Below are 16,760 nucleotides of genomic sequence, written 5' to 3' on the forward strand. Positions count from 1 at the left end.
CAATGCCACTGAATTAAAAATTATATGTAAAAATGGTTAAAATGGCAAATTGTATTACATATATTTTACCACAATTTAAAAAACTCAATAATGTAATATACCAAACATTTTTTTAATTGCACACTTTAAATAGGTGAGTTGTATGGAATGTGAATTATATCTTAAAGCTGTTTAAAAAATATCATGGAGAAAAAGGGGATCAAATCTGAAAGAAAAAGACCATAGCTGAAGTGTTCTAGTCCTAGCCTTTTGGTTTTCATTTTTAAGAATTTTATTTGATTTGTTTCTTTCTCCAAAGTACTATGCTTCCCTGGCAGACGTCCATTTTTAATCTACACTGGGAGGAAACAGGATGGCAAAATATTGCTGCTGTTGGAATATGAAGCTTATTTGTTTTAGCACTGTGCCTTTAGAAATCTTGTTTTTTCCTTCCAATATTTAAACGAATCATGCTGAACAGTGGCAGGTGGTCCTTTTGATTCCTTATCAGATGGCCATTTGGACAGCAATGGAAACCCAGTAACCTGAAGTAAGAGAGGTGTCCTGGATTGGTCATGTTTTTGGCCAGATTCTCCCAGATTTTGACAAAGTGTAGAAACGAAAATAGCTATTGGCAATTGCTTTCGTTAGAGAATTAGACATCTAGTTATCTGCAAAAAATGTTAGTGATTGTGACTCATGTATTCCACATGATGAAATCTCACATTTCTGTAATCACTAACTAAATCCCAAATTCATTAAAACCTATTAACAATTTTAGAATGCTTACTAATTTCTAAATTTTCATCTTAAATTTTATATATTATAACCAATTTCATCAATTGCTTCTACCCTTTAATTCTAGACACAAGTTTGGGTTCTCAATCTTTTTTTTTTTTTTTTTTCTGTTTCCACATGATTGACAGATATACCTTACTCCCAAGAACAGCATTTCTCAATTTGGGGCTTATTGAAATAAAACAGACTATGGTGCAATGCTGTAGGTGAAAAGAGACAAATAACTTGTCACTTAAGGTAAATTCAATCTTATTAACACCATTTGTAAAGCTCCGAAAAGATTATAACTCTACCAATGATGCAGTCTTTGTTTTTTATGCTGTTTGATTTTGTTATGCAGCTTTTATTTTATACTTACAATGACAATCAGGAGATGGGACTGAGGGAGGACCAACAGGAAGAAGAGAGGAGTCATTTTATAATTTATCAAGATAAATAATGCCACTCAGGTTTCATAAAAAATAAAGCCATGCTTAGCAGCAGTGATAGAGCACTTAGATCTTTTCATTATGGCTCTAAGGGAAATAATTAACAGATCAAAAATTTTCTCTTAGATAATTAAACAAAATTTTTTTTTCCTGGGATGATACTGATTTTCTCAAAAATACTTAACAATTCCAAAATAAAAGGTCAAAAAAGCTTCCTTAGGACAAACTTGTTCTGTTCCTAATGATTTTTCTGGAACCATAGTCAGTGAAATCATCACAAACACAATAGTGTTTGTTCTGGGACAGACTTTCTGATTTCTCATTCCAAGACAAAGAAAGACTGAAAAATCCAAGAAATATTTCTCCCAAACAAACTGTACTATTTGAATGATCCTCTTCTTAGCTGTGCTAAAATGCTTGCTGGAGTTATTTTTAACTGGGAACAGAACATTCATTTTGGAAAATGTTCAGTTCCCTAATTTTATAATGAGCAGAAATACATACTTTCGATGAAAGACTATGCAAACTGCAGTACCCCCATCAACAGGCAATAAATTTTATGGTTTTTAGGAATGAAAGTCTTCTAGATGCTGTGAAGTCTTGAATCTGGATCACCTGTATCAACGCTAGAAGAAACAGGGTGCTTGACATCATTTAAACATGGAGTTTCTTTTTTTGCTCATGCACATTTCCTCACAAATAATGAGTCCAAGTAATACCAAATTGATTCTACTGTTTTTATTGATTGTTACTACTTCTATTAAACAATGTTAGCCATGTAGGATGATTAAAAAAAAACCCACTAATATTCTTGGAATATATACATCCTACTAACTGACATAAATCGATCTAGTCTTTCATGATAGCAGTGAATTTTCAGGGCTCACAAGGATAAGTAATTTATATTCCAACACTACAATCACTTCTTAATCATCCAGTACAATTCAGTTTCCTATTATACAGCTGCATGTACTTAGAGAGTTTTAGCACAAGCCAATAAAAATATGAACGTATCCTTATTCTAATGGTTACTGAGGTGCTAGAGATGGGTGTCAGCGATAGGTATCCTTCTGAGTTCAACAATCTGGGAATCAGTCAAGGTACCTCCCTCCTGGCTGCCTTGACCAGATTCATTATCACTGACACTGAGACCAGCACCTGCAACAGAAAAAACAAACACAAAAACACCCAACTTTTAGTGCAGCGAATTAAGGGTCAAGTTATATTAAGTCAACACACGTTTATTTCTATCAAATTAGTAAAAAAATATTTAGAATAAATATTATTAATACCTTAGAATTATAAAACTATGCTTTAAATTCCTTGTGATAGTTTTTATAAGTAAAAATTAATTTCTAAAGACACAAGTTTGGGTTCTCAATCTTTGCTGCTGTTTCCACAGGGTTGACAGATATAACTTACTCCCAAGAACAGCATTTCTCAATTTGAGGATTATAAAAATAAAGACATTTAGGCAATTTATTATAATTTTCAGCAGGGGGGTAGGATTTGCTGTTAGAAAACATATATGAGTAAACTCCAACCCCGCAGGTACTGAATCTAGGAGGCCCTTCAGTGGAGACTCAGGGTGAGCCGTGATCCAAGAAGAAAGACATGCACTGACAATACCTGGTGTCATATCAGCGCCTGGAAGACTCCAGCACTGAATGACTCAGATCTGATCCCAAGATAAAAATAATTATGCAACACTGTGCCAAAACAGTTCCACACAAGAATCCCAAAAAGCGAGCTGTTAATACAGACAGGACCCAGAATTTCTGTTTAGAGGAAGTCCACTATTCACTACTTTTTTCACAGCTCAGAATAATTCAGAACATTTAACACTATGATGGAATAACACCTATTCTTTTCTTCTTTAATGTGCAAGGGAACACAAACTCTCATGCTCTCTCTCTCTCTCTTACATACACGCACACGCAGAGAATGGGGATGTGGTCACAGGGCATGCTGCTCAGTTGAATTTCCTGAGCACAAGATTAAACGAGAAGGAAAGTGAAAACCATTTGCTGGGGAGCTGAGACTTCTCTTTCTCTCAGATGTAGGAAAGGCTTCGGCAGAGTTGGTAGCTTTGGGAAGATGGTGAATTAACTTTGTCTTAAACTATGTGGGATGGAAGCAGGAACCCATTAATGACCTTCTTCTAGTCAAACCCTCTCTCTTTTGGGTATCTGTTCTTCCCACGTGCTCTCTGTTAAAGGCTGTTGTTGAAACCCACTTCCTCTCTTTGCTTTGGTGACACTGTACTTGTGACACTCCCCACCTTCTGATCTGCTCTTTCCAGGGTGTGCTTTCTCTTGTATTTCCTGCTGTCTGACCTTGGAGGCCCTGTCTTCAGCCTTGCTTCAAGGCCTACAATACCCCCCTGAACCCCTGCCTGCTCTCTAGCCTAGTGTCTCTCCCGAGCTGCTAGTCACTCCCTTTTCACACCATGTTATTATGGTGGCACCACCTGCGATTCTCTTCTCATTCTCCAACTCCTTAATCTGGTTGCCTCCATTCTTCCTCTATCAGCTCAGGTGTCACCTCTGCTACCCATGAAAACCTGATGATTCTCTTTTAAAATTTCTGACTCCCCCATTGGATTATGTCCTTTGTATCTTTGTATTCCTAGCTCATAGGACAGTGCCAAGCACACTGTGGGTGTTCAGCAAATGTTTGTTGTTATGTATTAATAAACTATGCTCCACATCCTAGCTCTTGAAATGCCTCTCCCATCCTTATTGCCCACTCTGTTCCTCTGATCTATTCTGCATTTCACTGCACCTTCCTTCTCAAGAACAAACAGTCCATATGGCCAACTGTATCAAGTCTGGAACCCTCTGCAGTGGCTTTTAAGACACTCCCTAATCTGGCTATTGAGTGTCACTATTTCAGTGTATTTGCCTTTGTTGCCATTTTGAAATATGCAAAAAAAATGTGTACTAGCACACTGGCCTCGAAAATATTGTGTTGATCATTTTGGAATTCAATTGTAACTGTTAAACAGGAACTTCGAGGCTGCTGACACATTTGTAAATGCTTGTAAAGAAGTGATGGTGTTTTCCAATTCAGAAACTAGCTACCTGGGCTTTTCCTCTTAGAGGAAATGTCTTTCTCACATTTGATCTTAGTGTAATCAGAAAGAGAATATGTTAGCTAAAAAGAGTGTCAGGTCTGTTGCTTGCCCCTTGGGGCAATGGCATTCTGACATTAAATTCCCTTTACTGCACCCAAGTAAAAGTATTTTACCTACTGAGTTATTTCAGTAATTTAGTATGTGTTTGAATATATCAAAAATTTTCTTTATTGACGATGAATTCTATGAGTAATTAAAAGGGTATAGGGAATGTTATCAACGGCTATTAAAAGGCTAGTCATTCCCCCTCCCTAAAATCCATCCATCCATCCATCCATCCATCCATCCATCCATCCATCCATCCATCCCATACACATCCAGGATTACTGAGATATATCCTAGTCTTATGGAAAACATACCTTGACCCAGAACTAGCTTTGTTCATCTGGTCAACTTTTCCTGATTCTGTATGGAATTTGTGCTTAGGTGGATCATACTTGCTACTCTTGTGACTGACCTGCTTATTTGTGACTTACTAACCTCTGCTCTGGTTGTTATATACTCTCTGACACATATTTTAGTGGAAAAGTTAGAGAAAGGGAAGCACATAGGACAAAAGTATTGTATAGGTGGTATAATTCAGGACGGACAAACAAATCTCTTCCCACCTTGCTCTAACCCCATGCTTCAAGTCCCACAATTAAGGATTTTCTTTCTCACCTTGAAGGTGGTCCTTAAGAATTTTCTATTAAAATATAAAAAACACAGAAAATGCTTTTACCTTCCACTTGTGTTTGTGGAATGCTTTATTATGAATGATTCTAAAACTACGAAAGAATGTGAAGAAGAAGGGCTGTTGAATGCCAAAGGCCCATTTTTATCTTAAATTTCCAGTGTTCCCTAAGGTCAGCTGTAGATCTAAGAGGTGGTTGGACGCCTGCCAGAAAGGCTGGAACACAGAGAAGTCTGTGGCTGGCAGTTATATATACTCTCAAGGGGAAAATTCTCAGGTGTACTGTAGAAATCATTGAGAATAAGAAATCTCAGCATAGCATTTTTGAGGTAGAAAGGAAAACAGGAGTTTGCTAGCCCAGTTATGACAGATGAGAAGGTTTGGTTAAGTGATGTAGCTAAAGTCAGTGGTAAATCTGGGACCTGGCTGCCCACCTCATAATCTAATGCTATGCAATGCTTCAGGTCAGTGGCTCTGGAGTTTTTTATAAGTCACTTGAAGCAGGAGCTCCAAACGTGTGGTACATGAAACCATATCAAAGGGTACAGGTGGTGTGGGAAAGATAACTTTAAGAAATACAGTATATTCCCAGATTTTAATTTCCATATGCACTCTTCTGATGAGATTCATTTTTTCACTTTTGATAATTATTTATCAAAACATTTACTATTTTGTTATCAATGTCAATTTATTCAACTGTAGACTAATAGTAATTGTAATGATGACTTAGTATAAAAGGAATTTTTGACACTTTGTAGTCTTATGGTCACAGAAAATACTTAAGTTTCAATTTATATACATGTTTTGTTGGAGAGAAGTATGAGTGGGTGAAGATGAAATGAATTTCAAGCATAAAATACATTAAGATAAAATTCTGTGGTGGAAGATAAAATTATGTGGTATCTTTAAAACATACTTTTAAAATGAAATGAATAACAGTGGTATTTATTTGCTATGGAATTTAGAGTCCTTTGAATGAGTTTAAAAGTATATTGTAAAATTTTTATTTTAAAAATTAAAATTTACAATACAGTGGGAATTACATTATTTGATACTATGTTTGAACTTAGGATGAAAATGTTTTATTGAAACATATTCAAAGGGTTACATAGCTTTTCAAAGTTATTTAGGGGTTCAAACGAAGAAGACTTAGAAGATCAACTTCACTTAGAGCCGCCCATAGCTAAGGTGGACCTGAGATAGATCAAGGTTTGTAAATTCAAATGTCATAAGGACAGGGAAGGTAGCATAAACCAGTAACACAGGTCTGGTGAGCACTGGACAAACCAAAGAGCTCATGTTCCGTAAAGAGGCAGCCATTACTCAACTCCAATCAAGCAGTGTTGTGCTAGATTTTAAGCACTCTGTTGCTAGACTGGGAAAAAAAAAAAAAAAAAAGAAAGAAATTCTAGATTTTTATGGATATCTCCAAATTTTTTAATTTTGGCTCAAAAAATGCTAAAGTACTACATGGGTCAAACAAAACACCCTGTTGGGCCAAATCTTGCCTGTGTGTCAACTGTAAATTCTGCTGTGGATGGAATGGCATGTGGCCTGCTCCTTTGGTTTGACCATATTCTCTGATAGAAAGTGTCGAGGGGATGGTGCTTGATTATTATAGTACTTTATCTAAAAATAATAGAGTGAACCAATGTTAGAGACTGTTATTTTGGTCTTTTAAGGTATTTATTTCCTAATGAGTTTAGTGAACTCTAAGGAATACTAAACTCAATCTATAAGGAAGTCATTCCACACATTCCTGAACTGAATGCTTTTAGTACTTGTTATATATATAGGACCCATATCTAATTTAATTATGCTGCAAGAATTCATTTTATGCTTCCAGTGTCTTAACATCCCCAACTACCACTTTGCAGAGCTGGGAACATAATCTTCCCTGAGAATAATTTGTAACCTGAAAGCCCCTTTTTTAGTCCTAATGCCAATGAGCATTTTATGCAGTTGTACATTCCCTCCTTTGTGAAACTCTTTTCTCTTTTTAGTTCTCTTTCTCACCATGCTATGATTTCCTCCCTGGAACCTTCTTCTATTCACTTTTTAAATGTAGAAATTATCTAGGATGTTCTTGTTTCCCCTCCTTTCTCTAGCATTCTCTTCCTCCTTCACCCCTCCCTTCCTCACATGTCTTCTTTCCTTCTCTTTCCTTCCACTCCCCCAGATCAAATGTACTCATCCACATAGCTTCAAATATAATTCTCTGCACTGATGCATTTAAATCAATACCTCCAACCCTGATTCCTCGCCTAAGAGCCTTCAAACTTGAATATTTAAGAGCTACCAGGACTAATGATCAGTATGTACAAATATGAACTCATCAGTTTTCCCTTGCAAATAAAAATACATGAACAAATGTTCTTTATACAATTCCTTAGTCACCTGGTGAGAAGCATGAGCCCTTGCCAACTGTTCTCTCAGTGTTCCCTCAGTGTTCCTTCTGTGTTCATCTTTTTTTTTTTTTAAATGTCCACTCCCCAAATCTGAGGCCTGAACCTTATTCCCTTGGACAATTGTACTAACCTCTCATCCCAGCCTTTCTGGTTTTGCTTCTGAATTTATTCTTCATACTTTTGTAAGAGTTATTTTGCCTCAAAAACCAGTAGGAACATGCCATTCCTCTCCTCAAAAAATCTTCATGGCTCAGAAGTTTCTATAAAAATCCCATGCCTTAGCACGGCACCTTAAGAGCATTTTAACATGCAAAATATCTGTAAGTGTTCTGCTCTCCCAAATGAATCTATCACTAAATGTGTTCTGGAAATGCCTGGTTAAATTGATTGAAGTGGGTTTCTTTAAGCCAGGGCTAAGATGCAAATGTGAATTGTGACTCTTTGCTTAAGATGCTTCAAACCTAAATATTTCAGAGCCACCAGGCCTACTGATCAGTATGTCCAAATCTGAATATAGTTTCCCAAATATACTCAGTCAGGGAATAGTCCTATTCAGGATGTCTATGAATATCTCAAGGAGAGTGTTCCCTGAAACCCAGTTGGGGAACTACAATAAATTTTAAACAATACAGGTAAACTACTTTTCAGGCCTTTCTCCCAGTGGGTAGGTCCACTGACCCTCCACCTCAGCCCTACAGCAGTGCGTGTTCTCTGCAAGCAGGCCACACACCCTTAACCCCTGGGCTTTGGCAATTCTATTCACTCAGTCTGCAATGCCCTTCCTCCATTCTTTGCCTATTTAAAACCTCCACATTTTTCAAGAAACAACTGAGAGGGCTTTGAAAAAAATCCTTGATCTCCTCAAGAAAATTACTAACTCTTTCCACTACTTACTTTACTCTTCCTTACGTCATGTTTGTGGGAATTTTAAGGAAACTTAGAATGTTTCCTCCAAGCAAACTCTAAGTTTCATATTCATTCACTCATTTGTTCTCCAACAATTATCTACAAAAGCTTTACCAAATGCAAAGTACTGTTGTGAAATAGGGATATATATATATAGTCTTTTTGAATAATTATTTCAATTTCAATAGGTTCATCTGAACATGGACATATCTTCTCGCTTGGTTGTATATCTAAAAATAAAAAGTTCACTGAAATTTTTATAACTTCAGTGACAGTTCAACATTTTTCCAAGGAAGAAAAAAAAAAAGAAAAAACTGCATATCTGACTTGAAAACAACTATCCATTCGTAACAGGTTAAATGGGGTTGAACTTATAGGAAGAGCCAAAGAAATACTATATGTGATGGCTCTTTGAAAACTATAGAACTGCACAAGGCTCATTATGTTTGCCTTTGAAACTTTCTGCTTAAAGATACTCCATAAGAAGGTCTCTTTGGCAGATCAGAGGCAAAACTCTTAGTGAAATCCCTTCCAGATTGTCTTATGACACTGAATTTGTCTAAATAGTATCCTGGTGTTCTAGAAAGATTCCAGGACAGAGATATTTACATTTAGTTAGAGTATGCCTTTTTCCTAAAAGCAAATTGAAAATTATTTTTAGGTTGTGTTACATTTGGTGCCAAGAACAAAATATCCTAGAGTTAGGCTGGGATTAGGATGGGTCATGAGAATCAAGATGTGCTGAGGGTGACTGATTCTACTTCTGCAACTTCATGGGAAGAAGATATAAAGTGTAGCATATCAATAGTGACTATTTCTAATGTAGTTTGTGGGTTCATACATACCAGTTTTTAATGCAAATATCAAGTCATCAAACTCCTGGGACTCTTCATCAGCTATTAGTGACCCCTGGCCGTAACCTCCAGAGGAAGGGAATGTGGCGCCATTTTGTGGACTTGGCTTTAAGTCAGGACTGGCCTGACTGGCTTGTTGGAAGGATCCTCTCTCCCAGTCAGGTGGTACCTTTTTGGGTTGGGGTGGGCAGAAAAGGAAACCATAATATGAACTTTGAAATCTGTATAAACAATTTATCTCTGCATTTCATTACACAGAACAAGTGAAAGGCTTGTGGATTATTTAGAATTACGACCTTTAATTGTACCTTTGTTCCTTAGAGAAGTTATGTTTCACGATGAGACAATCTAATCTGATGATTCTGAATGACTGCTCCATTACAATTACTTGTAGATTTCTATGGTATCATGTGTGGGGAAAGGAAATTACTTTTTAACCCAATCAATACATTTTAGTTTTCGGTAGGATGTTTGCAAAGATAACTGTTAAAAATATAAGAACTGGAGAAGAACCCTGCTAATCTTTAATCTGAGATACAACATGGAATTTTAAATATAGCTGTCTATAAGGACATACTGAATGGGGGGGGCAGGGGAAGGTCCTCTGACAGCATTCTAAACTCTTCCTTTTTAAAAATTAAATGATTAAAAAGATAGTTCTATCCTGAAATAATGAAATATATTCACTTCCTTCTTGGTTACTGGTAAACAACCCCTTAATCCTTCCTTTCCTAATGTTTTCCCTTCTCTGCATAGCTTTCTAGAATGCCTCTGACAGGCCCTCATTGATAGCTGGATCAAGGCCAATTTAAGCCTCTGAGGAATGTAGAGCACACTTTAGGGTATGCCACTGCACAACACCCCAAATGAACATTCAAGTAGTGGCCCAGGCCCAGGAATTGAACTGTCACAGCTGCTGCCTCCCAATACAAGGTTTCCTGAGCCACGGCAGGGATGCTTCAACTGAGAAGTGACCTGATGATTGTAGAAATAAACTTGAGAGAGAAGACAAACCTTAAAAAATTTCACTAAAAAGTTGAACATCTAGACCAGCACTGTTCAATACAACTTTCTGTGATCATACAAATATTTTACATCTACATTTTCCATTATGGTAGGTGCCAGACACATGAGGCTATTGAGCACTTGAATGTGGCCAGGGTGACTGATGAATGGAATTTTTAATGTTATTTAGTTTTAGTTGAAACTTAAATTGCCACACATTGCTAATGGCTATTGCATTGAATAGTTCAGATCCAGGCAAATGCTAAATTGAGGAACCTATAAAAAAGACAAAAACAATATCTTTTTTTAAGATTCACTCCCGAATTACCGATCCTAAAAAATTCTGTTTCCATTATTATTAAATTCGATGTGAAAATAATTCAGTTTTAAGAACTTTTGGGATATAGAAATGGTACTAGATTTCTAAACATTTATGGGTACTACAGACATATCCCGATTTTTAAATATTGCACTTGATTTTGATCACTTGTCTTAATGTTAACCTGACATGAATAAAATTACTTTCTATATTAACATGGAAGCGAAAAGAATATCACTGAGCAGGTAGATTATCTACCTACCGACCTACTTACCTATCTACCTACATATGTACCTATAAGCTATTTCCTTTTCATACTGATACACTTTGATTTCCTGACATATTTCAGGATGCAAACACAAGTACTGTCCCCCTTGGCTATTTAATACATAGAGGGTAGAATAAGCTATGTAAGGAATGGTCGACAAGCACATCTTGGGTGCTGTAGAAATTGTCAGGGACCTGCATATCACCTCTTCCTGAATAAATGTCTGCTGGTATGTTTTAAAATCTGAGCAATGGTCCCAGTGCTATGGTGGCATTACTGACAGGTTGGTGGTAATGTGATTTAGACACAGGAAACCAATATGATATGCACAGAATGCAGAAAGCAATGGGAGGTAGATTTTACAGAGGACATCCTCTATAGATTTCCTAGTAGTGCTGTTGAAGCACTCTTCCAAGCTTTTGTTCTAAAATGTTTTATGGTATTTGAATTAAAAAGAGTTTCGGCCTATTTTCTGGTCACTGACTGTTTGCTGGGATTGAAGTAGTGAGTTGCAATGGGTGAAGGAAGAGAGCTGTGTAAGTATTTTTAGGAAGAACAGTAGGAAGAACAGTTTAGGAAGAAAACCTAAACATTTGTTTTAGGAAAAACCATTCCTGAAGTAGATTCAGTCACTGTCATGTGAAATTCAGAAGATTTTGAAGAAAGAGATGACAAAGTATACTCTGTCTGATTCCCATACAAACTGCTGGTTAGCAGAGGTCACAGGGCAGAGAAGAAAATGAATGCAATAACAGGCATACTACCACAGTAAGCAAATCAAATACCATAGGTCAGAGGACGTCAGTAGGAAAAGGACTTAGAAGTCACGTAGCACCACTTAACTTGTACTCTTAATGAGGCAGAAAGACCTTATATGGAAGAGAGACAGACAGAGACAGAGATAGAGACAGAGACGGAGACAGAGACAGAGACAGGGCAAGGGCAGGCACCTCCTCCATAGCACTGATAAGATTCTGGGTGGACTTGCTGATTTCCCCTCCGGCAGTAGGCATTCCGCTCCCGGGTGTGAAGAAGGCTGTACTGGGTCCTGGATGCCCATTCATTTCCACTGTGTAACTGGCCTTCATGGGGCAACACGTCTGGTTGTGTAGAATGAAATAGACCACAAAAACATAAAGTCCCTGCAGAAGAAAAGAACACTAACATGTTAAAGGAACTCGTGTTACATAGCTGAAGCATAAACATCCTTGTAAGCACACCAGTTTTCTATAGGTGTTCTGGAAATTCTACCCAAAGCTGGGAATTACAGAACATGTTAGAATTCTAGCAAGAGGCCACTGTAAATTTCTGAATGTCATGAAAATGTTCTATCATGTCATTTGGGAAAACTGCCCTCTCACTAACAAATCATTTTTTTTCCCCTTGGTTAAAACACAAGTAACTGGGGTCGGCCTGGTGGCTAAGGCTGTTAGAGCTCCATGATCCTAACTCCAAAGGCTGCCGGTTCAATTCCCACATGGGCCAGTGGGCTCTCAACCACAAGGTTGCCGGTTCAACTCCTCGAGTCCCGCAAGGGATGGTGGGCAGCGCCCCCTGCAACTAAGATTGAATACGGCACCTTGAGCTGAGGTGCCTCCAGGATGGCTCAGTTGGTTGGAGCACGCTCTCAACCACAAGGTTGCCAGTTCAATTCCTCGAGTCCTGCAAGGGATGGTGGGCAGCGCCCCCTGCAACTAAGATTGAAAACGGCACCTTGAGCTGAGCTGCCGCTGAGCTACGGGATGGCTCAGTTGGTTGGAATGCGTCCTCTCAATCACAAGGTTGCCGGTTTGACTCCCGCGAGGGATGGTGGGCTGTGCCCCCTGTAACTAGAAAACGACAACTGGACTTGGAGCTGAGCTGTGCTCTCCACAACTAAGACTGAAAGGACAACAACTTGAAGCTGAATGGCACCCTCCACAACTAAGATTGAAAGGACAACAACTTGACTTGGAAAAAAGGCCTGGAAGTACACACTGTTCCCCAATAAAGTCCTGTTCCCCTTCCCCAATAAAATGTTTAAAAAAAATAAAAAAATAAATAACTGAAATATAGCCCTACTAATACACAAAAACAGAATTGAAGAAGCTTATTTGATTATGTACATTCTGTTTTAGAAAGCGAATCCTCTTGCCTTCTAGAAAATTACTGTGTTTTACCAGATCTCACTTATTCTTTCTCTCTCTCTTTTTTTTTTCTTAGCAACGGTTCAAGTGAGGTACTAAAGGTCTAAAACCACCTTGTAGGCTTCTGGATGGGCAGCACTAATTAAGCCTTCTGATTTTGTTTATATATCTCACCTACTTATCTCATTTGGAAATAAAATCACTGGGTAGGGACACAGAGGAATTCTGTGGATTGCTTAATATTTAGCATGCCTTGCTGCTCAGTAAATATTACATAAGAACAATAAAACTATCTTGCGCATTCGTAAAGCTCTGCTGGCCCTTTAAATTCTTTTGCAATCTAGTCAAATTCTTGACAATTGCTCTGCTTCCATAACAGATAGCAACTCACTTTTGTATTTGTACTCCCAACAGTGCCTACACTGCTTTCCTTCATGATTTCTACAAGGGACCTACTGTATCCATCTAATGGTGCTTCTATAAAGCTTGTTAATTTTGACCTTTACAGCCAATAAAATATGTTAAATTATGCCTCGTGTGTCTGTTAATCCTGGTATTTAAATTTTGGAAGCAAATAAGAATCTCCTGAGTTACTAACATTCTTAAATTAATTGACAAAAAGGAACACAAGACACTCAACTTTCCTCTTAAAGGAGTTAAAGATTTTTCATAAAACACAAATAAGTATCTTTAGACTGTGTAGTTTGCATTCTCCCATAGTTCCTAACACTTCTAGGAGTGTAGAAGCAATAAAATAAATAATATACTTGTGAGCTTGAAACTTATATCTGCTGGTATAAACAGGAAAAAGTCTACTAGAAAATACACAAAGCATAAGAATTACAACCAACTTTTAATATAAAATGAAATTAGAGGACTGTATGAAAGTAAGTTGCTAGCATTTGATCTCTGTTGCCATTTCTGGAATACTGTTACAAATTAGGCCTTTCTCTCTTTCTGCTGGAATGACCCCTTCTTGAGTTGTCATCCAGTCCACATAATTAACAAACATGTTTTAAAATAAGTGGTTTATCTGCTAAAAATATTTTTAAATGTAATTACTCTAACCATTTAATAACAGAAACATTTACTTCCTTTTCAATTTGGTCATTTTGTTTTTTGGAAACATTAATATTCTAAATTATGTAGGGTAAGTGAATTATTTTCATGTGTAAATGATGTTGTGAACATTAGCAGAAACAAATGTTCCTTAAAACACACATACACATCCAAATTTTTTCTCGTACAAGTAATTTTTCACATGAGTATGACCTAATTACATTGGCCACAGCAACAGACAAAACAGGAAAAAAATTAAAACTGTCAGCCTTAAAATTTGTGGGAATGTCACTGATTTATTTGAGGATTTCTCTAAGTGTTACAAAGTGATAGGGTAAAAGCTAGATCAGAAACAAAAACCAGGCTTTAAAATCCATCTCTAAGGACCCATTTGTTAAAACAGCACATTCTCTCTTGTATGTTTTTATATCTAGCCTTTTGTGCTTCAGGAAAGGAACTGACTGCTGAAAATAACTTGCATGTGAAAACTGCATGTTTTTTTTGTTTTTATTAAAAGACTATTTACATATACAGTAAATACTCTGAATCTTTTAGATGTGTCCCAGGAAATATAAACAATGTTAAAATGGAAAGAAAAGAATGTTTAAATGCAGATTGTATGACATTCGCCTGTGTCCAGCCCAGGCAGGGCAAATTTAGAAAGGGACCTTCATTATCCAAAGTACTCAACTGTGGAGGTTTCTGACCTCAGAGTAAAAACAACTCCCTATTCCAAACACTGAATATTAAATGTCAGGCTCTCGTTGTACATTGGTCTGTAAAAGAATTTTAAGAGAGACTCTAGAATCTCAATTATTCAATCCAATATGCTGACTACCCACTGTGTGCACTGCCAGGCACTGAGATGCAAGGATAAAATGTTTGGCTCCTTCTCTCAAGTTGCTCACAAAGACAATATCCTACAAAATAACAGGTTAACTGTTTCAAAATCAGGACATATATAATCCATCTGTTCTTATTCTTTACCTAGTGAAGACTTACAGAGAAGGGAGTTCTTTTTGAGCATTGGTGTTTTGATTAGTTGGATCTCCTACCTACCAAAATAATGAAAAATGCTTTCAAAAGTCTTTACTTAGATTGGATCTGGATTGACCATACCCACTATGGCCAATTTTGTGTTTCTTTTAATTCAGGAATTTAAACTTATTACTAAACATTCAGTGAGACACAAATGAGAGCACTGTGGTCTAGAAGAGTTAATAAATGTTTTCAATATCATCAAGGAGCAAAGTAAGTACAGGAGATTTTGGCTGATTATCTCAATAATTTCCATCAGTTCCATATGAGGTGAGAAAGGATTAACATTGCCATTTAACAAATTTAACCAAGTAGTGGTGGCCGATGAGAAGCTGATTGAACTGCCTGTCTCTGAAGGAAGTGAAGTCTCAGGGCTTTAAACTGATTTGGAGAACCCATTTGAAACCCGAGTATCCCCTCTGAGAACTAAGAAACAGCCCTCAACTAGGAGCAGTTAAGCTTTGTAGGACTTGTAACAAGACCTCAGAAGAGAATAAAACCCAGGTATTCAAACTGTAACAGCAAGCAAGATGTCTTAGTCAGCAATCCTCTTTGTCCTTGCCTCTCCCATGCTGTAATTCCTTCAGGTTACAGAAAAGTGGTTACAATATCAAATGAATTAACTGAAATGATTTAACAGCTGCCTTGGTCCATTCCTTTAATATTACTTGTCTCTAAATAAAGTGAATCATGAGTTCATGATTTATTTTTCCTTCATTCTGAATGCTATCCTGTGTTCACATCCAATTTGCTAGTGTGACAGACTTCATACTACATCCTCCACCAATGAGCGTTAACACATCTATATAGCAAGACCTCTCAGCAACCCTGAGCTAAATGTGTTGAGTAACCTGACACATTGACTCCATATGGCCTGTTTCTAGTATTTATTTTAGATCCTGGCAGAGTTTTGACCAATGATATATGATAAAAACTTGCAGGTGATAATGCCTAGCCTACCATAAAAACACAAAGAATTGAATCAGTCTAGATATTAAATTTTATAGTGGTGCCAGCACATTAATATTTGAGGAATAAAAAGCTAGAGATCTATAAGCAATGAGGGATTTGTCTTTCAGACACCACATATCCCACTCTATATCAAGACTGTTGATGAACAACTGTGCTATCAGTAGTTGGAACTGACTATGGATGAGGAATATCATGACTCAGAATGAAAATAAAGGGAGATACTTGGCTAATATAAAATTCCAGCAAATTAAGATGAAAAAGACAGAGGGATTAAAAGAATTAAAGAAGCTAATAGGTAAGAAAAATACTCAAGGATTGGTAATTGCAATCCTTGAAATAGGGAATCCAACTAATGTAACTGATGATAATTAAAGATAAAAAAGGTTAATCTAGGAAATGTTTCCTGAAAAATACAAAAATAACTGAATCAAGGTTTGCAAGTGAAATACTATGTAGCAGGGAAATTTTGAATATAAGTTCTTTAACACCCCAATCTCTTAATAAACGGTAAATTTTAGGATATATTGAGACTGTTTTAAATCAACTTTTGGTGTTAAAAGATAATAGAGCAATACTCATATCTATTAAGTTCTGAGGGAAAAGTGGTCCAAGAATATTATACCCAGCCAATATAGCAATTGAAATTATCAAACATTAAAAAAACAGAATTAAAAAAAACATGCTGGCAAATCAGCATCCATGGATCATCTTGGTGGGGAAAAACCCCAAACTACATGATAATAAAATATAACCAATAAGGATATGAATTTCCCATAGAGAGGAAATAACAG

General features: G+C 36.9%; 1 protein-coding gene across 1 annotated transcript in view; it reads right to left on the reverse strand.

The window, feature by feature from the left end:
• Window positions 1-1,928: 1,928 nt before the first annotated feature.
• ADGRV1 (adhesion G protein-coupled receptor V1) overlaps window positions 1,929-16,760 on the reverse strand; it is a 503,501-nt gene continuing 488,669 nt past the window's right edge. The window contains exons 88-90 of the mRNA XM_019734240.2: window positions 11,725-11,916; window positions 9,174-9,351; window positions 1,929-2,363 (exon numbers count right to left, since the gene is read on the reverse strand). Coding sequence (XP_019589799.2) covers window positions 2,245-2,363; window positions 9,174-9,351; window positions 11,725-11,916 — 489 coding nt within the window. The 3' untranslated portion in view covers window positions 1,929-2,244. The remainder of the gene's footprint in view (window positions 2,364-9,173; window positions 9,352-11,724; window positions 11,917-16,760) is intronic.

Source organism: Rhinolophus sinicus, linkage group LG03, assembly GCF_036562045.2.
Source record: "Rhinolophus sinicus isolate RSC01 linkage group LG03, ASM3656204v1, whole genome shotgun sequence".
NCBI lineage: Eukaryota > Metazoa > Chordata > Mammalia > Chiroptera > Rhinolophidae > Rhinolophus > Rhinolophus sinicus.